Source organism: Nicotiana attenuata, chromosome 4, assembly GCF_001879085.1.
Source record: "Nicotiana attenuata strain UT chromosome 4, NIATTr2, whole genome shotgun sequence".
Taxonomy (NCBI): Eukaryota; Viridiplantae; Streptophyta; class Magnoliopsida; order Solanales; family Solanaceae; genus Nicotiana; species Nicotiana attenuata.
In genome coordinates, this window is record NC_031992.1 from 3,866,198 (window position 1) to 3,889,418 (window position 23,221).

Below are 23,221 nucleotides of genomic sequence, written 5' to 3' on the forward strand. Positions count from 1 at the left end.
CATTCTTAATAGATTGATTCCATAGGAATATAGGCGTTAATCTATTTTGAATAGGCGGGTAGTATTTCGGGAAAAGGCTATGAGAGCAATTATCGATTAATTAGGCATGATTCTTAAATTTTCATGCGCTATAGCCTACGCCTCCTGCATGGGCACAAGCGCCTGGACCCGAATTGGCTAAAATATTGCAGGCCCATCAAAAATTACCTAAGGAAAATTAATCAATGCCTTGCCATGGCCGTTACTTGATATTTAACATTTTAGGACAATAAAAACTGAAATTTCGCCCGATTCCTAGATTTTTGTGTATTATAGCCAACGCCTCTTGCATAGACCCAGGTGCTCGGACCCAAATCGCCTAAAGCAACCATGAGTGAATTGTATGAGAGGAAGAGTTAACTAGAACACGATAGGATTGGTGAATCGATCACAACCCTGGAATACTTGTCTCTACTGAATACACAACAATCAACTCGTTACTTGATAATTTAGTTATTATTTAGAATCGTAGTATAATATAACCATATTATTGGACTTTGATTTAGCTGGATTGAATAACAATTTTAGTGATTTAGTGAGTAGTTTATACAGGTCTCTGTGGGTTCGACACTCAACTTATCATTATATTACTTGTCGACCACGTATACTTGCATGTGCGTTTGGGAGCAACAATTAGCTAATTAATCGGGCTATTCTTGATACGTGCCGAGATTTCCGCCGTGATCCTCGTCCGATTGCGGATATTTCGGCTTTCCGTTATTTGGCTCGGTAAGCTTCCCTCGATCTTACTAGATCTCTATCCTGCCTGGTTTCTATCTTGGCCGACCTCGATCTCGATCGATCTTTGGGTCACGAGCTCGGCAACCTATCTTTACACCATGGTCCGATATAACATGGGGTCGAACCTTGATCTGCCACGTTCCGGGGCAAGCCCGATTTCGAATGTATACAGAATAATTTTTAAAAATATACAGTTATAGTAACTGGGTGCAATAGATTTCCGTACACATTAGTTTAATTTAGCTATACCCGCCTTGCCATTTGTTGAAATACTAGATAAACTAGATTTTTGACAGTGTTTTTCTATTATCTCTTGGAGAACATGCACATGAAATTGAACGGCATAGAAATTGAAATTACCTATACTTATTATTATCATATGACACTGCAGTCTACTTCTATTATTTGAGAAGGCTCCTATTTATGAACATAGGACTTAGGGAAACTGCATTAATGGCAAGAAGAATCCAAACAGCACCATATATAGTTGCCATTCTGCTGATTACCATTCCTGACTCGTGTTATTCCTCTGTTGTTCCACCGTTTCTTCTCAGCTTTATTTTCAAAAATAGAAACTTCCCTCCTCCTTAGATTTCTTTTTGAGTGAATAGACAAAGATGGAGACAAGCTCAGTTTCCAAGTTCCTCATAGTTTATACCATTTCCTTGCTAATAGTAGCTCAGTTGATTTGTTGCAGTGTCACTTATGATAAAAAGGCCATTATCATTAATGGCCAAAGAAGAATTCTTCTTTCTGGCTCCATACATTATCCCAGAAGCACCCCTGAGGTACTCTCCCACTCACCCCCCCCCCCCCCCAAAACCCCCCAATTGTTGGTTTTGTTTTCAGCACTATATTCTTGGACAGACATTGTTAGTAAGGATGAGTTTAAATGTTATGGTGTTTTGCATAAGGAAGAAAAAGATAGATATAGGCGATACTAATTAGTTGTGAATATATGTAGTTTAAGTTATGCTATTGCACTTACTTTAGGTCCTATATTTTCTAGAAGTCTTTTAGTCATTTATATGATAGTAAATATAGTGAACTTCTCGTACTTATATTTTTATTTTTTGTTTTGTATAATATTGGCCCGACATAAGCTTAAATGGAGCGATATGATCAATGAAGATTCATATAGCCAACCCCCAACTTGCTCTGGATTGAGACGTAGTTGTTGTCGTGTGTTTTGCAGATGTGGGAAGATCTCATAAACAAGGCTAAAGATGCAAACTTGGATGTCATTGAAACTTATGTTTTTTGGAACATCCATGAACCTTCCCCAGGCAATGTGAGTGTTTCAATTTTGCCCAAAATGACTTTGCTTTTTACTTATTTTTGCTTGCTAATTGCAAGTAATATGCTATGTTTTTTGTGGACAGTATGATTTTGAGGGGAGATATGATCTTGTAAGGTTTATAAAGACTGTGCAAAAAGCTGGGCTTTATGCACATTTGCGCATTGGACCTTATGTTTGTGCTGAGTGGAATTTTGGGTAATTGCTTTACTTTCCCCCTTGTTTTGTGTTCCTATTATTAGTATTTTCTTTTTAAGTTTTCTTGGTTAATTTCAAGAATGAGCTAATGATTTTATGTACTCTCTCATCTACTGCAGAGGATTTCCTGTATGGTTGAAATATGTTCCTGGTATCAGCTTCAGAACGGATAATGAACCTTTCAAGGTTTGTCCGCTATAACAGTAAAATCACAGAACTATCTTTTGTCACAAGTAACTAAACATTACCCGCTATTATGCAAACATGGCACCAATTTTTGCCGATATTTGAACATGTTTGTTTGTAGCATCATTGTTTCTTTTTGTTTTCTCCTCTGATAAATAAAATGTGGTAATAAGTTGATAGATTCTGATCAAGTGTTGCAGCATTGACGTTTCAATTCTTTTTGTTGTAAAGGCGGCGATGCAAACATTCACCCAAAAAATAGTTGAGATGATGAAGAGTGAAAGACTGTTTGAATCCCAAGGAGGTCCCATTATACTGTCTCAGGTATGAAACTGACACAGTATTGGTGATTTAAAACTTATCGAACTTCTGTTTTCTGAATGCATTATATATTGCACCATTGTTCTGCAATTATTCTAAAGTTGTTTTGGTTAGATTGAAAATGAATATGAACCAGCAAGGAAGGCGCTTGGAACGGCTGGTGAAGCATATGTCCAATGGGCTGCAAAAATGGCTGTTGGATTAGATACTGGAGTTCCCTGGGTTATGTGCAAAGAGGATGATGCCCCTGATCCTATCGTGAGTTTTCTTCGCCTTATTCTCAGTTTTGGTTATTGACTTGTACATTATTATCTCGGATTTAGGAATAATGTTCTTGAAACCATTGACTGAGGATGCTAACCATGTGTCTTGATCAGATAAATACATGCAATGGTTTTTACTGTGATGAATTTTCTCCCAACAAACCCTACAAGCCAACTATGTGGACTGAAGCTTGGAGTGGCTGGTAAACATCTTGTTTCTCAAAGACTTGAGTAATGCAAATATATGCTCATTTTTATGAACTGATTCTCATATTCTTCTTTGTTGAGAGAAGGTTCACTGAATTTGGTGGCACTATACCTATGAGGCCAGTTCAAGATTTGGCATTTGCGGTTGCGCGTTTCATACAAAAAGGTGGCTCCTTTGTGAATTATTACATGGTAAATGAACTTCCTCAGCAAAAGAAAATGCAACATTCAAATCGAACATGTTATGTATGATCTTGATTGACTTAACTATTTCTTCGCTTTCTTGCCTTAACTATTCCTTCTCTTCACAGTTCCATGGGGGAACCAACTTTGGGCGAACAGCGGGAGGGCCTTTTATAACAACAAGCTATGATTATGATGCTCCAATTGATGAATATGGTGAGATTAATCAGTTTAGTCCACATTTTTTGACAGAATTAAAACTTATCATGACTAGAAAGTCCTTTTGTGCATGAATATGGACACAGAATCGAAGTTATATATTAGTTCACGTTATCATTATCACTACGAAGACAATGTTTAGGGCGTGTCCTTTTATTTCATGACATAATCAAACTCTAGATTGAACTTTTGGTTATCAGCTAACTTCTTACCCTCATATTTTATCAGGTTTGATCAGGGAGCCTAAATATAGCCATCTAAAGGAGTTCCACAAGGCAATTAAACTATGTGAGCGAGCTTTAGTATCTTCAGATCCCACTGTTATTTCACTAGGAAGCTCTCAGGAGGTTAGTCCTCAATTAATAAGGGTCAAAAATATGATATATGCTTTACTATTTTGTGTTGCTGAATCAGAAAAAATGTCATGTATTTTAGGCTCATGTATTCTCGTCAGGCAAAAGAAACTGTGCAGCGTTTCTTGCAAACTACGACAGCAGTTCCGCTGCTAGAGTAGTTTTTAAAAACAAGCACTTTAATCTACCTCCTTGGTCCATCAGTATTCTTCCAGATTGCAAGCATGTTGCCTTCAATACAGCAAATGTAAGTACCATTTCAGTATAATGTGCACTTTTCCTTGTTATTCAATCTATTTTTGCTTGAACAGAATTACTACTAGCTACGTGCTTCATTTTCAGCTTAGTGATTTGAAACATCTTTTTCTTGCTAAGGTTGGGACGCGAACTTCACAAGTGAAAATGATACCAACTGGCTCTCAGCTGCACTCTTGGGGGGCTTATAGTGAAGATGTATTTTCTCTAGAGGACGGTTCAACATTTGCAGCTAATGGACTTTTAGAGCAGATAAACATCACCAGAGATAACAGTGATTACTTGTGGTACATAACAAGGTGAGGTTCATATATAAGTAGAAAAATCATCCAACATGAGTACATAGATCCTCTAATCACAGATAAATAAGTACATCTTTGGATGAAAAATGTTTTCACTTTCTTTCTTGTAATGCAGTGTTGATATTAGTCCCTCAGAATCATTTCTGCGAGGTGGACAGAAACCGAGTCTCAGCGTCCACTCAAGTGGGCATGCAGTTCATGTCTTTGTTAATGGTAAACTTTCAGGTAATGATGCCTATATGCACATTGGTAGAACAGCTACCAGGAAACATTTTGGTATTTCCTGTTCTGGTTATAACATTTTCCTGGACGTAATCAATTCCTAATTTTTAGGATCTTCTTATGGTACTCGGAGGGATACAAAGTTCACTTTCACAGGACCAGTTGATCTGCAGGCCGGAACCAATAGAATTGAGCTACTGAGCATTGCTGTAGGCCTGCCGGTTAGTTTCTCATTGTTACCACCTACAATACTTATCTACAAGAAAGGAGAAGGCAACTTCTTCTGACTCTTTCATTGCTGCTAGACTACCACTGTGTAATTAGTGATTCATTTCAGGCAGAAACAAATGTCATTCTACTTGTGTTACTCTATGCTGTTGCACTAATAGTTTTTCGTACTCAATTGATTTTAAAAACTCTTATCGCCTTGAAGAATATTGGAATGCATTACGAGGAATGGAACACAGGAATACTCGGGCCAGTTGTTCTTCAAGGTCTCAACCAGGGCCATAAAGATTTATCATCGCAGAAATGGACATACAAAGTACTGAATCTTACCAAATCCTTTTACGCTTCCTTTTGCCTTCAAAGGATTGACAGTAGAAGAGTTTCTTCACGATATAATTAATCTGTTCCTCCTTAAACAGGTCGGATTGAAAGGAGAAGCAATGAACTTGATCTCTCATCATGGAGTGTCTTCAGTTGATTGGATTGGCGGTGCACTAGCTACCCAAGGACAGCAACCTCTTAAATGGTACAAGGTAAGAAAATATAGTAATAGCTGAGAAGTTTACTTTAGGTTGTATGTTTTCTAGGAGTTATAGTCATGCCAGAGATTTATATGCCAGTAGAAAATATAGTGAACTCGTACTTTCTTATTTTCTTTTATCTTTTGTATAATATTGGTCGGTGATGAGCTTAAATAGAGCGACAAATTCATATAGTCCACACCTACTTGCTTGGGATTGAGGCGTAGTTATTGTTGTTTATAACATAGACTTGTTGCTGGAACTTATGACTCATCTTGGAATGTTTGTTTCAGGCTTATTTCGACGCACCAGAGGGAAATGACCCTGTGGCCTTAGACATGAGAAGCATGGGTAAGGGACAAGTTTGGATCAATGGACAAAGCATAGGTAGATATTGGACAGCAACTGCTAATGGCAATTGTGATGCTTTCCACTATGCTGGAACTTACAGACAAACTAAATGTCAACTTGGTTGTGGACAACCAACTCAGAAATGGTAGTTCTTGAAATTTTTACTGATTCTGTCATCACTAGAACCATGTTACTACTGCTTAAATTTCCTTTATATCATTAAATACACATTAGAATTTCCTAACTAATCTTTTGTCTATTCGGCTAATTCTCAGGTACCATGTCCCAAGGTCTTGGTTGAAACCAACACAAAATTTGGTCGTCATGTTCGAGGAACTAGGTGGTGATGTATCAAAGATATTCTTAGTGAAAAGGACAACTTCATGAGTTCAGTTAGTTTAGGAAATGTCTCCAGTAGGAAGAAATTCTGTAGGTTTTTGATCATTAGGGATAAATCCATGCAATAGAGTCACATTTCTTGGAAAATGCCAAGATTTTGGATGTATTTGTTTGACATCTTCTGTTCCCAGTCACAGTTCGGTGTCTCACATTTTTTCTAACATTGTCTAACCAATTGAACTTCATCAAGAAAATAAGAGCAAGTCCCTATACAAAAAGGTCTCAAGTCATATTTCATATCCTTTTATGAATGAGCAAGAGGGAACAAAAAAGGGGAATTAGACTTGCAAAAAAGGGTGTTAAATGGGCGGTCGGGGTTGGATATGAGCGGGTCGACAACGGGTAATGAAAAACGGATAAATTATTTGACTCGACCCATATTTAATATGGATAGAAAATAGATTAACCGGCGGATAATATGAGTATCCATATTATCCATACTTCTTGAATATGATCACCTTTGGGAGAATTCCTAGTCTCCCAAACTTGAAGAACCCCCCTATTTGAATCCTTAAGAATATAAAAGTTAAACCATTAGTTATCCTTTTTTTAAGTGGTTCTTGTCCATATTTGACCCATTTTTAAAAAGTTTATTATCCAACCTATTTTTGAGTGGATTATATGGATAGATAACTGTTCTTTTAAGAGAAATTTTCATAAAGCACTATCTTTTACTAGTAATTAGCCATCTCTAGATACCATTTGCTATATTATGGATTATAGATACCTTTTCTGTGGTTATAAGATGTATTTGATGTATTTAAGTTCATGAATACAGTAGCAAAAATAGGCGTGAATCAGGGAAGTCCAGCTAATCAGTTGTTGTATTCGAGTGTATTCGACTGTAATGTGAAGTCACCCCTATTTCGCTGTCCAGGGAGCTGTTGACTAATGACCTAAAAAATGCGTGACGTTTGGGAAGCATGAGCAATGTTACCATGCCCAAAAGTCCCATGCCTTTCTTGGTTGGATAAACAAACCCAACCGGCGATTTCCTACAAGTCTCTCTTTTTTTTGGGGGGAGCAGAGCAGTCAAAGAATGAACCAAACAAAATGATTGGTCTTGTGGTACACTCACTCTTAGTTAAAATTTCCAGTTTGATGTTCGTGTTCGCAGATATGATGCAAGGAATAATAGACTTACATCACGATTTCCTCATTCTGATTTTGGTTTTCGTGTAGTAAGGGGGCCTTTCTTGCTCGTTAGCGCTGTTTTTTGATTGCAGCTAGGGCGCCCCTTTTCTTTCTCAAAGTCAACTTTCTCGCTTGTTAGTCAAGCTTTGAAGTCCCTACTTTATTTAGATTTATGGGATATTTGAAGAAGCGCAGGTTTTCCACTGGGAACGCAAGTTTGATCGAGGATTGGAGAGGAGAGGTGGAAGAAAGGGCTCGGGATGGATTTAGGAGTCTTTGTGCGTATTCATGGCGTGAAACATGGGATTACAGCTGGACAGATTATTGTATTCGACTGTATTCACGGCGTGAAACAGGGGATTACACTGTTTTTAAACGGAAAGTGAATCAATTAACATAATAGACTCCTAATATAACTCAACAAACTCAATTATAACACACAAATTTTGTATTTCCAGTTACAAAAAAGATTCTCAACCGAAAAATATCCCAAAAACATAGCAATCTTCGAAGAAATTATATAATACATCTGAATACATAAATTATATTAATTAAAAAAAAATATATGAATACATTCATGGCATATAGCGAGACAGTGAATACAATGAAAATACATAGAATACAGCGACATACATTGAAATACAATGAAAAAAAGACGGTGAATACAATGAAATACAGCGAAATACATTGAATTACACTGAAAAAAACACAATAAATACAATGAAATACATGAAAATACATTGAAATATATTAACATAAAATCAAGTTGCTCAGCCCCAAACTCCGTCGTCTCTGTTCAAGAACAAACCCTAATTTCCGGCGAATCCGCCGTCGAGCAAAAACCCCGAATCACTGGGGCTGCAACTCTAACAATAACGTTCCTTTTCACCTTCTTCTTTTCCCTTTTAGCCTCTTCTTTATTCCCCAGTTCATTGGCGACATAAGAAATAACTCTATGAAGGAAATTTCCTCCACCAACCATGACTGAGATTGCACCAACTATCAACAATTAAGAAAGTGAAGCAATAAATAAACAACTGCAGTTTTTTATTAAGAAAAATCGAAAAGGTGAGCAAACGGAACGGACGAGATTGATGAAACCCGAACTTCCTCATTGCTTAAACCAAGTGGGTCGTAGTCTCCTTTTCCTGCTCTTGATTTTCCTATTGCAAAATTAGCACCAGCAGCCCAATTGATTTTAATCGCTTCAGGGAATGAGGGAAGAGAATGGCGTGTATCAAAGTAGAGAGAGAAAGAAAATAGTATAACTGGATAGCGTATTTAGTGGCTTAGGGGTAGGAGGTAACCAAAATTAGATATTTTGCTATAAACATTAAAAGGTACCTATAGAATATAATTTTTTTAAAATGGTATTTATTTAAGATAAATAAGGTGTTAACCTTTGCTATAGGAGGTAAAAATTCCTTCTAATTCAGTTTGCTACCCCTACTTGTAAATAAGTCTAGTACTATTATCCACGCAAAATGAAAGCTTCACAAAAGTAGAATTCTTAAAATAGTCCTTTTTGTTATAAAATAAAGACTGTAAACTTAAAGACAAGTATAGAGAGAAACTGATATATTATTCGAATTCAAACTGATGTACATAATGAACTGAAAACTCTTCTATTTATAGAAGAAAGGAAGCTGTTGTGTAAGCTGTTACTGCAAGTTGCTGTGTAAGCTGCTACTACAACCTGCTGTGTAAGCTACTATAAGCTGCTGTGTAAGCTGCTACTACAAGCTGCTGTGTAAGCTACTACAAGCTGGTGTGTAAGCTGCTACTACACCAGATATGGATAATCTTATACTAAGAGTAATGTTTATCCATAACGGAGTACTGAAAGGATAAGCTCATTATACCCGGTATGGATAATCTTCTACCGGGGGTAGTGTTTATCCATAACGGAGTATTGAAAGGATAAGCTTATTATACCGGTATGGATAATCTTCTACCGGAAGTAATATTTATCCACAACCGGGTACCGAAGTGATAAGCTTCTTCAGGAGGCTTATTTCCAATAGAGTACTAAATAGATAAACATATTTACGGCGGACCCCCTTGGATGTTCATTAAAAGATAGTGTGCCTCATTAAAACCTTACTAGGAAAAACCCCGTGGGAAAAAATTCTAGTGAAGGAAAAAGAGTGCACATATTTAGTAATACGCATTTCTAGGTGCCTCATTAAAAACCTTATAAGGAAAACCCTGTGAGAAAAAACCTTAGTAAGGAAAAAAGAGTGCATCGCGTATTTTACTCCCCCTGATGAAAACCTTGTTTCAAATATTTGAGTCTCTGCATTCTAATCTTGTATCTGCATAACCAATACGATCTGCACCACCTTTGTTAGCATTAGCAAGATACATAAGTGCATAGCAATTGCACTGAGATAGAGTATTTCAGGACCAAGGAGTTCCTCATCCTCTTCTGGAGGTCGGAACGGATCTTTATTCACTTCAAGTGATCGAACACCCATTGATGTACTTAATGGGTGCGCTTTGTCCATATAAAAGCGTTTAAAGACCCTTTCTGTATAGGCAAATTGATGGATAAAGATCTCTGCTAAATATTTAATTTGCAGACCAAGATAAATTTTATTTTTCCAAGATCTTTCATCTCAAATTCTTTCTTAAGATATTCAATTGCCTTTGGAGCTCTTCTGGAGTTCCAACAAGATTTATGTCATCAACGTAAACAGCAAGTGTAACAAATTCTGATGACATTTTCTTTATAAAAATACATGGACAAATAACATCATTTATGTAACTTTCTTCAGCAAATATTCACTGAGGCGATTATATCACATGCGCCCAGATCGATTTAAACCGTACAAAGATCTTTATAATCTGATCGAGTACATTTCTCGAGACTTTGAACTATATGCTTCAGGCATTTTAAATCCTTTAGGGATATTTATAGAGATTTAATCAAATGAGTCATATAGGTTATGACTCGCATTTAAATGGCATGACATCTTCAGGTGTCTGAACTAAATTACTGGTCTTGTCCTCACAATATTTCACAGTATTGTGCACTATATTGTATCAAATATATCGTCGACGATCATTTTGTATCGGTTCCTAAGCGACATAACTTGTTGAGATCTCATCACTTTCTTTATTTTCAGGTACCTCAACTTCTTCTGGAGTTTCATGAAATGTTATGTCGTGGGCTCTTCTAGAGCTCATTTCCTCCTCATTATGATTATTTTGATCATTAGCTCCTTATCATTTTTCAAGGATTATTACCTTTGGAATCGATTGGTCTACCACGCTTGATGCGTACAGTAAACTCTATCCTTCAGGGACTTTAAATTTTAATAGGAGCATTTGCAGCTGAAATATGATATTTGATTTTGGATCAGCAAATGCTTCTGGCATTTGACTTGAATTATCTTCTAAGTGAGGGTCATATTAATGATAATTCGATTCATATAGCATATTTTTCAGTTGTTTATTCCATCCCCCAAATGTTAGAAAAACTAACATATATCCCCAAACTTCTTTGGGAAACATATCTTTGTGCATTGTGGTAGAGAAATTAATCATATACCATACATCAAAAGATAGTAAAATATTTGGTTTCTGATCCTAAACCAATTGTGAGGGGAGGACTTATCATATATTGTTGGCCTGATGCATACAAGTGCTGCTATATGCAATTTAGAAAATCTTAGACCAACACATGAAGCTTTGTTCTCATAAACAATAGTTTAGCCATTAATAGGAGGTATTCACTGCTAAACTAGCTTATATATAAACCAGCATTATCAAGATGAACTGTTTTGATTTCATAATCTGAAAATTATGCTCTTACGTGAGAAAAGCAATTTCAAATGCCAAACTGCAGGTTGACAATAAACATACATGTAACCATCTTATATATGCATCTATAAGTGGTTCACATGATAGGTGAATTGGCCCATATTCACCTTTTATATATTTCAGAATCAGGGGTCTTAGTCCCAACTTTAGCTGGTATAATCAATTTATTATGAGAACAAGCAACACAGGAGAATTCTTGAAGAATCTTCTAGTTCTTCAGTATATGCTTATCTAAATTCTCAAATAGCTCATTTAAAAATGGCAAATGAAAACTTCAAGTTTATCATGGCATGTGCTATCTCTTAGTAAACTTCTGGTTTACTATGACATAAACTTTTGCATTAGTAAACTTCTGATTTACTGTGGCTACTTTTGTATAAGTAAATTTCTGATTAAACTTCTGGTTTACTGTGATACATGATGTAGTACAAATCGAAGAATAAGGCGGGTAACTTCTCATATACATATTATTTTACCCCCTATGATTGTGGAAAATGAAGATTTTCGATCTTCCAATCATTTATAGTCTCAATATGATAGTCATTTATTGTAGTAAACTTCAGGTTTACTACAACATATGTTTTGACCATAATCATATAATATGAATGACATATTTGTATATAAGGTCTTCGAGAGCCTTCATTTATTATCCAGAATCTAATATTTATCGGACACTACTGGTGTCATGTGTCTTCTAGGCAAACAGTTAGCTCTTCAGGAGTTGTTGATACATTTTGTACTATCAAATATTGCTCAGACACTTCTGGTATCATAAGAGAAAATCACAATCAAATAAATAATATAAAACAATTGTTTAAGCACAAGAAAACTCCTCTTCATAATATTTTCCTACTTCAGGAGGCAATTTCAATTGTGTTACTTCTTCAGGAGCAAATTTAAAATACGAAATATTGAGTATATATTCTCTCAATTATACTACCTCTTCTGGAGGTGAATTGTAATATATTTACATCAAGAGCGCGTTCATATTTACGAGATTTATTAATATTATCACATTCACTTCAGGGAATGGATTAATATTATCAAAAGTTCTCATCCTTCAGGAAATCGAACATAATTATCTAAACGCGCATTAATCACATCAAATTGTGATGCTTCAACCTCTTGTAAAATATTTACTACTTCAGGAGCAAATCGAGGCGTGCATTTAATATAGAGAATATTTATGTAGCTTATCTTCAATTGTAACCATAGAAAGCCTAAATTATCACTTCTGGTGATCATAGTCATATACCACTTCTGGTGGTTAACTTAGTTACAATGAGATATACGAAATATAACCACTTCTGGTGGTTGTATATTTCTTGCAAACTCTGCTGGAGTTTAAGTTGATCTACTAATGTTATCCATATTTTTCAAAATGACATAAATAAAATATATATAGTAAACATCATTATCAAAGCATAACTTTTATGTGTTAACCATACTATCTATTACAAACAATAAAAATTAAAATATATACATTTCTACAGATTCACCACCGATCACATGACTTGTTTCTCCTTCTGGGAGTGCAAAGTAATCAGCTACATCCAAATGCATGAAGTCTAAATTATCTCCAGAAATAAAATTTGCTTCAGCATTTTTCTCTGTCTTCTTCAGGGAGGCTTGATAAAGCTCAACCAGGTGCTTTGGCATACGGCAGGTACGTGACCAGTGCCCTTTTCCTCCACATCTATAGCATGCACTTTCTGCATTTGGTGCTTGCACCGCTTCATGCTTTTGTTCCTTCCTTTTCCACTGCTGGTGGTGAGGAGGGTTCTTTGGTGCATTATTATTACCATGATTGGGATTTCTTCCCCGACCACGGCCATGACCACGACTGGGGCCACGACCTCTTCCACATTTAGCTTGGTGGAAGTTCGTCTCATTCACTTCAGGGAATGGACAAGAACCAGTAGGCCGACTTTCATGGTTTTTCATTAATAGCCCATTATGTTGCTCGACTATAAGAAGATGTGATATAAGTTCAGAATACTTTTTAAATCCCATCTCTCGATATTGCTGCTGCAGGAGCATATTCGAGGCATGGAAAGTGGTGAAAGTTTTCTCCAACATATCATGATCAGTAATATTATCACCACATAATTCCAACTGGGAAATAATTCTGAACATAGCAGAATTATACTCACTGATAGATTTAAAATCTTGTAGCCTTAGATGTGTCCAATCATATCGTGCCTGTGGAAGAACGACCATCTTCAGGTGGTCATATCTATCTTTCAAATTATTCCACAGTATGACTGGATCTTTAATAGTAAGATATTCCATTTTCAGGCCCTCGTCAAGGTGATGGCGTAGGAATATCATTGCTTTGGCACGCTCTTGGTTTGATGCCTGATTTTTATCCTTGATGGTGTCTGCCAGACCCATCGCATCAAGATGAATTTCAGCATCAAGCACCCAAGACATGTAGCTTTTGCCCGATATATCCAGGGCTACAAATTCAAGTTTAGAAAGATTTGACATTATATAGAAAAAGAAAGTTCGTACCTTAGATACTTTCAAAGTATTTGCTCGAGATGGCAGAGTCTCGTGCTGATAACGTGTTATAAAATAAAGACTGTAAACTTAAAGACAAGTATAGAGAGAAACTGATATATTATTCGAATTCAAACTGATGTACATAATGAACTGAAAACTCTTCTATTTATAGAAGAAAGGAAGCTGTTGTGTAAGCTGCTACTGCAAGCTGTTGTGTAAGCTGCTACTGCAAGCTGCTGTGTAAACTGCTATAAGCTGCTGTGTAAGCTGCTACTACAAGCTGGTGTGTAAGCTATTACAAGCTGGTGTGTAAGCTGCTACTATACCAGATATGGATAATCTTATACTAAGAGTAATGTTTATCCATAACGGAGTACTGAAAGGATAAGCTCATTATACCCGGTATGGATAATCTTCTACCGGGGATAGTGTTTATCGATAACCGAGTATCGAAAGGATAAGCTTATTATACCCGGTATGGATAATCTTCTACCGGAAGTAATATTTATCCACAACCGGGTACCGAAGTGATAAGCTTCTTCAGGAGGCTTATTTCCAATAGAGTACTAAATAGATAAACATATTTACGGCGGAGCCCCATATGGATAAACTTCTTCAGGAAGCTTATTTCCAACGGAGTATGAACATCCATAATATAATATATTTATAACATTTTTATAGAAATGGGCATATATATAGCCTCACACCACATGCACGAAGTGATTACAAACACCAAACAAATGTTGAACAACAAAGCAATAAAAATATAGTGGATAATTAAACATACAGCCATGCATATATAGTTCGAAATTAATTCGATCAAGTTACATACATGGTTATTACACCAGACAATAAGGGGTCGTTTGGTAGGAGCAGCAAAATGCTCTACGGCCCTCTCTAGCTCCTTTGGGTTGGCTCCAACAATCCATTCACTGCTTGCCCTTCTCTAATAAAGAGAAAAGTTGGCATTCCATTCACTTCCCATTCGTTGGCAACCTCCAGCAAGAAAGATACCGGTTTACTATTTTTTTTTTTTTTGGTTTCCCAGCCGATACCCACTTTGGAGCCCGACTATATCCGGATTCGTGTCGCGTAGGGCTCCATTCGGGGGGGAAGCGCTGCGTACCAAGAATTTTTCTATACCTTCGAACCAGAGACCTCTGATTAAGGGAAGAACAGCCTCATCCGCTGCACCACATCCTTTGACGGTGATATCGCTTTACTATCAATCACTAACTATTTAAGTTTAATACATTCAAACTTATAATTCTTAATTAATTACTTCTAAACCCACACTCATTCGAAATTATGAGTACAACATTTAAATCTATATATTGACTGTGTGCTACATAAGCCTCTGCTAACCACCCTAGTTAAAGTGACAATTATGATTAATTAAACTAATACTATAAAATTTGAATAAAGATGTACCTGCAGTGTATCAATGTTAACCTTGAGGAATATAGCTTGGGGCGTCTTCTCAGCAAGGTTAGCAAAAACTTGGTCCATATAATGGCAAGGACCGCACCAGCTAGCTGTAAAATCCACCACCACCTGAACGAATAAAAGAGTTGTATTTTACATTTTACATAAATTTAAAAAGAAAAAGAAAAGAAATATTAACGCCAAATTAAACAACTTTAAAAAATCTTAGGCATATCCATCATTCTGTACTAATTCTAGTTGGTCTAGCAGCTAGGGACTCATGATATGCATATACCTAGGGTTCTTACTTGTATATATACATAGAGTCGAGCTTTAATAATTAAAAGAAAAGGGATAATTGCACTTTTGATCCCTCCATTATTGGTAAATCTTGATTTTGGTCCTGGTGACATTTCGGTGAGCATACCTCTAATTAACTCAAAGATGTGATTTTGGTCCATTTGTATAGGAAATATGTTATACGATTAGAACTATATTAATACCATCAAATATACGAGTAATAAATTACGTCAAATGGAAACCCAAATATACCCACCAATACCAAGTACCTAATTAGGTAATTCAAAGTAAAAATTAAAAGCAAAATAACAGCTGTCAAAAATAGTCAAAATGTAATACTCTACTAGTTGGAACCATACCAGTTTTTTAGGACCCATTTGGCCATAGATTTTGCCAAAATAAAGTTGAGTTCTATTTGGCAAACGCATGTTGGGCCATAGATTTTGCCTACATTTTGGCAAAATCCCAAATCCCAAATCCCAAAACCAGCTCAATAGCTGGTTTTGGGCCAAAATATTAATATTATATTTTTTTTAAAATTGTCTCAAACTTTTGTATTTTATAAAAGAGCCCACCATTTATTATTTTATAATAATGTTTCTTCGTCTTCTTGGTCATCTAATAGTGTATCATGCAGTTCATTATAAAAATAATAATTTTGTGCCAAATTTATTTATGTTTAGGACTATGGTTTGTGATAATATAATAAATGTTATTGATAATGGTACTGTTGGGTATTTGTGATAGTTTTTAGAACTTGTGTATATAAGTCAAGTTTCATGTTTCTCCAAAATAAATTTGGGAAATATGTTTTGAAAACTGATGTCCAAACACATTTTCATCTTCAAACCAAACTTCACCCAAATCAGAATTTTTAAAACAAATTTGAAAATCTATGGCCAACGCTAGCTTAGATTCCACACCTTTCTGGAATAGCTAGTTCCACTCCTCCATGGTGTGGACGTCGATCACTACTCCATTCTCAGATGATGAAGTTGCCATTATCACGTTGAGTAAACAAAAGAAAAAGAAAAAAAGAGTAGCCATATTTCTCACCATTTTGCTCGAAGTAGAGTATCCAAAAATAGATATGGTTGTATACGGTTAAAATCAGGTTTGCCCGAGTTTGCCATTAAATCGAGATCAGTGAATAACGTCGAGGGTTAGTCCCGTAATGGATCAGGCCAGAGCACGAAGACAAGGTATCAAGTTCGAGAATCTAAGTGCCCGTCGAGATCGAGGCCATCAGCAATCGAGACCTAATATGATCGACTTCGAGTGAAGCGCAATAACGAAAAGGCGGAATATCCGTAATCGATCGGAGATAACGGTGGAAATCTCGGAACAGATCAAATCAAGGGCGATTGTTTAGGCTAATCATGGGATTTACTTCCGTAATTAGAATTGTACCATAACTAGGACTCCTCTGCTATATAAAGAGGGACCTAATCATTTTGTAACCAACTTACATTCATATAGATCAAGGCAATATAATATTTCTCTCTTTCTCTGGTTTATCAACTTGTTGTTCTTTAATTGTTTTTACTTTACTAAACTCGAGGGCACTGTCCAAGCATTGGTTTGTTTTACATTCATGTCAATTCCCATCACTTATCTTTAAGTTAATCAATTGGTATTAGGTGAAATCACGTATCCTTAAAACCACATTATAAGTTTAATTGTTATCCAATTTTTAGGGTAAACAGTTTGGCGCCCACCGTGGGGCTAAGGATAATAGTGATTGCCTAGTATTAATCCTCATAACACACACTGCTTTTACACTTGTTCTCGTAAGTGTCTTTGATTTCAAGAATCAACATGTCAAACTCTCAAGTGGTGCCCACTCACACAGACACCGACCTTAGTCTTCATGGCGAGAACGAGCACATATGTCGCCCCGGGAAATGGAATACCTCCAATCAATCCCGACGGACCGCAAACCGTAGATCCAATCGATGTCAATTCTCATGTTGCGATTCATGGAAATTTAGGCGCCGACCCTGAAAATAGTGTCCGCAGAGACACCCGTGCAGCCGATCAGAATGCATAGAGTGGTGGAGAAGACGGAATTAGCCTTCGAATGATATTTGAAATGTTACAAACTCAGCAGGCTGTGATAGCGCAACTCCAAAATCAAGATCGGGCACCAAGCAGAATCGAACTCGATACATCACAGGAAGTTGTTCATAGGCTCGAACCTGTACATGAGAAATTGAATAATAATGGATCGGGAACTGACCCCTCCATCACGAAGATGCTCGAGGAGCTCACTAAACGGATTGAATCGGGAGAAAAGAAAATTGAGGCTAATAATAAAAAGGTAGAAACATAAAACTCACGAGTTGACCAAATACCGGGGGCACCCCCGATCCTAAAGGGTTTGGATTCGAAGAAGTTCGTGCAGAAGCCATTTCCTCAAAGTGCGGCTCCGAAGCCCATTGCTAAGAAGTTCCATATGTTGGACACCCCAAGTACAACGGGACCACCGATCCTAATGAACACATCACTTCGTACACATGCAAAATAAAGGGAAATGACTTAGAAGATGATGAGATTGAATCCGTTCTGTTGAAAAAATTTGGAGAAACTTTATGAAGGGGGCAATGATATGGTACCAGAATTTGCCGCCCAATTCCATCGGTTCTTTTGCCATGCTCGCCGATTCATTCGTAAAGGCACACACCAGAGCAATAAAGGTTGCGACCAGGAAGTCAGACCTCTTCAATGTGAGACAAAAGGACAATGAAATGCTGAGGGAATTCGTATCTCGATTTCAGATGGAACACATGGACCTACCCCCGATTACCGATGATTGGGCTGTTCAAGCCTTTACTCAGGGTTTGAACGAGCGAAGTTTGGTAGCATCACGTCAACTAAAGCAGAATTTGATTGAACATCCAGCAGTACCTGGGCCGATGTGCATAATCGATATCAGTCAAAGATCAGAGTCGAGGATGATCAGTTGGGAGCCCCGTCCGATTTCGTTTACCCAAATAGATCCGAAGGCAGGATTCAAAGAGACATCGACAGAGAGCCATGATCGAACAGAGATCGGTACCAACCATATAGCGCAAATCGTAGAAACAACGGCCAGGACGTAATCCCGTTTGAAATGATCGGAGGAATGATCGAGGTCAAAATTCCCGAGGGCTCATGAGTGAGAGTGGCTTCGATAAACATATCGAGCCTAAATAAGCACCACGGTTATCGAAATACAACTTTAGTGTCGATGCTTCAGGTATTGTGTCAACCATTGGACGAATCAAGGATACTAGGTGGCCCATACCCCTACAGACTGACCCAGCTCAAAGGAATCCAAATCAAATGTGCAAGTACCATGTAACCCATGGTCACAGAATCGAAGACTGCAGACAGTTAAGGGAGGAGGTAGCTCGTTTATTCAACGAGGGTCACCTCGAGGATTCTTGAGTGACCGAGCTAAAAATCACTTCAAAGACAGGGACGCAAACAGGAAGAACCGCATCATGTGATTCATATGATCATCGGTGGGGTCGATGTTCCTCAAGGCCCGATTTTCAAACGCACCAAAGTGACAATCACAAGGGAGAAACGTACTCGGGATTACTTACCGGAGGATACCTTATCTTTCAACGATGAGGATGTAGAAGGAATCGAACAGCCTCACAACAACGCACCGGTAATATCTATCCTTATGAATAAAATTCAAGTTAAACGTGTGTTGGTTGATCCAGGTAGCTTGGCAGACATTATTCGGTCGAGGGTCGTAGAGCAGCTCGGCCTTCAGGATCAAATTGTGCTTGCAGCTCGAGTGCTCAACGGTTTCAACATGGCAAGTGAAACCACCAAAGGGGAAATTATGTTGCCAGTAAACGTGGCCAGAAGTATCCAGGAAATGAAGTTTCATGTAATTGAAGGTGATATGAGATACAACGCGCTGCTTGGGAGACCTTGGATCCCTAATATGAGGGCAGTACCTTCAACGCTTCACCAAGTCTTAAAATTCCCAACACCGGAAGGAATCAAAACGGTGTACGGCGAGCAACCCGCAGCCAAAGAAATGTTTGCTATTGATGAAGTAATACCGGTATCGACACTATCATCAACGAAGGGACACGAATCGAAGGGAAAGTAGGAAGTCAAATAGCAACCACAGTCGCCGACCTTGACCAGATCAGAGTAACAGGAAAATTTCGAGGATGATGATTGTATGATACCTCAAACCTTCGTAATCCCTGATGATTCCGATGCCACAAAGTCAACGGTTGAAGAGGTAGAGCAAGTCATACTGATCGAGAACCTGCCCGACCTAAAGGTATACCTGGGCACGGGGTTAACCCCCTAGCTCAGGGAAAAACTCATTAAATTCCTTATTAAAAATATGGATTGTTTTGCTTGGTCCCACATTGACATGACAGGGATCCCACCGGAGATTACCACTCATCGATTGAGCTTGGACCCAAAGTTTAGGCCGATAAAGCAAAAGAGAAGGCCACAGTCTGAGGTTAAGCATGAATTCATCAAATATGAGATAACCAAACTTCTCAAAATAGGGTCCATTTGGGAAGTAAAATATCCCGAATGGCTGGCAAACGTAGTCGTAGTCCCTAAAAAGGGGAATAAACTCAGAATGTGCGTAGACTATAAAGACTTAAACAAAGCATGCCCTAAAGATTCTTTTCCTTTGCCAAATATCGATTGTATGATCGATGCTATGGCCGGCCTCGAGACCCTCAGCTTTCTCGATGCCTACTCCGGGTACAATCAAATACAAATGAACCTGGAGGATCAGGAAAAGACTTCGTTCATTACTAAGTACGATACTTATTTCTATAATGTAATGCCATTTGGGCTAAAAAATGCTGGTGCTACTTATCAACTCCTAGTAAACCGAATGTTCGAAGAACAAATAGGTAAATCGATAGAGGTTTATATTGATGACATGCTAGTTAAGTCCCTGTGCGCAGAGGATCATTAGACACATTTGCAGGAAACGTTCAACATATTGAGAAAATACAACATGAAGCTCAACCCGAGAAATGAGCGTTCAGGGTCGGTTCAGGCAAGTTCCTCGGCTTTATGGTGTCAAATCGGGGAATCGAGATCAACCCCGATAAAATCAAGGAAGTCGAAGACATCACAGTCATGGATAGCGTTAAGGCCGTACAAAGATTAACAGGGCGGATAGCCGCTTTAGGCCAGTTCATCTCGAGGTCTTCGGATCGAAGTCATAGGTTCTTCTCACTGCTTATAAAGAAGAACAATTTCACTTAGACCCTGGAATGCCAACAGGCTTTGGAAGAGTTAAAACGATATCTTTTGAGCCCCCCGTTGCTTCATACTCCGAAGGCGGACGAATAACTCTACTTATATTTGGCAGTCTCGGAAGTTGCAGCAAATGGTGTCCTAGTTCGAGAAGAGCAAGGTACACAATATCCTGTCTATTATGTTAGTAAGTCTTTAGGAAAGGTCGAAACCCGGTACCCGCACTTAGAAAAATTAGCGCTTGCCCTAATAAGTGCCTCTAGGAAATTAAAACCTTATTTTCAATGTCACCCTATTTGTGTTGTAACCACCTACCCCCTTCGCAACATTTTGCACAAGCCCGAACTCTCGGGTTGACTGGCCAAATGGGCCGTTGAGATTAGCGGGTACAATATTGAGTATCAACCCCGAACAACCATCAAGCCTCAAATCTTGGAAGACCTCGTGGCCTACTTCATGCCAGCCCTCGTACCCATGGTCGAAAAGGAACTATTGCTAAATTCGGGTACATCCTCGGGGGTGTGGATCTTTTTCACAGATGGTGCTTCAAATGTGAAGGGGTCCGAGCTAGGCATCATTTTGAATCCACCCACAGGCAGTACAATTAGACAGTCTATCAAAACATCGAAATTAACTAATAATGAGGCCGTGTATGAGGCCATGATTGCAGGTCTCGAGCTAGCTAAGAGCTTGGGAGCAGAGGTCATCAAGGCCAAGTTCGACTCCCAACTTGTGGTAAATCAGGTCAACAGAACTTTCGAGGTTCGAGAAGATCGGATGCAGAGGTACTTAGACAAATTACAAGTGTCTCTACATCGATTTACAGAATAGACGCTACAGCACGTCCCTCGGGAAGAAAATAGCGAGGCCGATGCCCTTGCAAACTTGGGGTCATCGATTGAAGATGATGAACTTAGCTCGGGGACTGTCGTACAACTTTCAAGGTCAGGGATCGAGGAAGGGCACACCGAGATAAACTCCATAAGTTTGACCTGGGATTGGAGGAACAAGTACATCGAATAATTGAAGAACGAGAAGCTTACATTGGATTCTAAGGAATCGAGGACTCTGCGAACAAAGGTTGCACACTTCACATTGGCCGAAGATGGAACGTTATTAAGAAGGATGTTCGATGGACCGTTGGCAAAATGTTTCGGACCAGGAGACACCGATTACGTTCTACGAGAAATCCACGAGGGCACTTGCGGGAACCATTCCGGTGCCGAGTCGTTGGTTTACAAAGTAACCAGAGCAGGATACTATCGGATCGATATGGAGAAAGATACTAAAGAATTTGTTTGAAAATGTGACAAATGCCAAAGGCATGCGCCGATGATCCACCAACACAGAGAGCAACTTCATTCAGTCATATCCCCGTGGCTATTCATGAAATGGGGGATGGACATCGTTGGTTATCTGCCATTGGCCCCAGGTAAAGCTAAATTCATTTTATTTATGATTGACTATTTCTCTAAGTGGGTTGAAGCACAGGCTTTCGAGAAAGTCAGAGAAAAAGAAGTAATAGACTTCATCTGGGATCACATCATATGTCGATTCGGAATACCCGCCGAGACAGCATGTGATAATGGAAGGCAATTTATTGGCAGCAAAATAACGAAGTTCCTCGAAGATCACAAAATAAAAAAGGATATTATCGACGCCGTATCATCCTAGTGGGAATGGACAGGACGAATCAACAAACAAGACCATCATCCAGAACCTAAAGAAAAGGTTGAACGACGTTAAGGGAAAATGGAGAGAAATTTTGCCCGAAGTCCTTTAGGCATATCGAACAACGTCAAAATATAGTATGAGGGCAACACCGTTCTCCTTAGTATATTGTGCCGAAGCTCTGATCCCGGTCGAGGTCGGGGGACCTAGTTTCGAGTTTCGATATACAACGGAAGAGTCGAATCACGAGGCTATGAACACAAGCCTTGAACTGTTAGATGAAAAACGAGAGGCCGCCCCCACTAGAATGTCAGCACAAAAGTAGTGCATCGAAAGATACTACAACCGAAGAGCCAATCTTCGCCACTTTCGAATTGGAGACTTAGTTCTGAGAAAAGTCATCCTCAATACTAGAAACCCAAATGAAGGGAAACTCGACCCAAATTGTGAAGGGCCATATCAGGTCATCAGTGTCATCGGAAAGGGATCTTACAAACTTGGCACAATGGACGGTGAATAATTGCCAAATAATTGGAACATATCACTCCTCAAACTGTATTATTGCTAAGGTATGACTTTCTCCCTTTTCATTTGTATTTGATACTAACTTATTGCAGGTGTTTGATTGAAGACGTCGAGAAGTTCTTCAACATGAAGACCTTAGGTTTTAAAGCACGCGTTGCACTCTTTTCCCTTATATCGTTTTTTATCCTAAATGGATTTTTCCGGCGAGGTTTTTAAAAAGGCAACAATTATTTGTGCTACCTGGGGATAATTCAACAGTATCCGAGGCTTTTTTATAATCAACCTCGAATACTAGGGGCATCACCCT

The 23,221-nt window shown here is 38.3% G+C and overlaps 2 protein-coding genes across 2 annotated transcripts; both read left to right on the forward strand.

Moving 5' to 3' along the window:
• On the forward strand, positions 1,083-6,372 carry LOC109224849 (beta-galactosidase 5-like). The gene is made up of 18 exons (XM_019389404.1): positions 1,083-1,568; positions 1,976-2,071; positions 2,163-2,275; positions 2,395-2,461; positions 2,693-2,785; positions 2,897-3,040; positions 3,160-3,248; positions 3,339-3,444; positions 3,564-3,651; positions 3,883-4,001; positions 4,090-4,254; positions 4,383-4,561; positions 4,680-4,789; positions 4,898-5,007; positions 5,220-5,330; positions 5,434-5,547; positions 5,829-6,031; positions 6,162-6,372. Exons 1-18 carry the CDS (start codon positions 1,398-1,400, stop codon positions 6,271-6,273), a joined length of 2,190 nt encoding a protein of 729 aa, XP_019244949.1. The 5' UTR covers positions 1,083-1,397; the 3' UTR covers positions 6,274-6,372.
• Positions 16,649-19,588, forward strand: LOC109225039. The gene is made up of 2 exons (XM_019389632.1): positions 16,649-16,676; positions 19,188-19,588. The coding sequence occupies exons 1-2, from the start codon at positions 16,649-16,651 to the stop codon at positions 19,586-19,588; spliced, it is 429 nt and encodes a 142-aa protein (XP_019245177.1).

Excerpts from the sequence above, each read along its gene's own strand:
- LOC109224849 (XM_019389404.1), top strand. The coding sequence starts at position 1,398 with ATGGAGACAAGCTCAGTTTCCAAGTTCCTCATAGTTTATACCATTTCC. Across the intron at positions 2,462-2,692 it reads CGGATAATGAACCTTTCAAG|GCGGCGATGCAAACATTCAC; the intron begins GTTTGTCCGCTA and ends TTTGTTGTAAAG. Across the intron at positions 3,445-3,563 it reads CCTTTGTGAATTATTACATG|TTCCATGGGGGAACCAACTT; the intron begins GTAAATGAACTT and ends TTCTCTTCACAG.
- LOC109225039 (XM_019389632.1), top strand. The coding sequence starts at position 16,649 with ATGGATCAGGCCAGAGCACGAAGACAAG. Across the intron at positions 16,677-19,187 it reads GGCCAGAGCACGAAGACAAG|GTAGCTTGGCAGACATTATT; the intron begins GTATCAAGTTCG and ends TGGTTGATCCAG.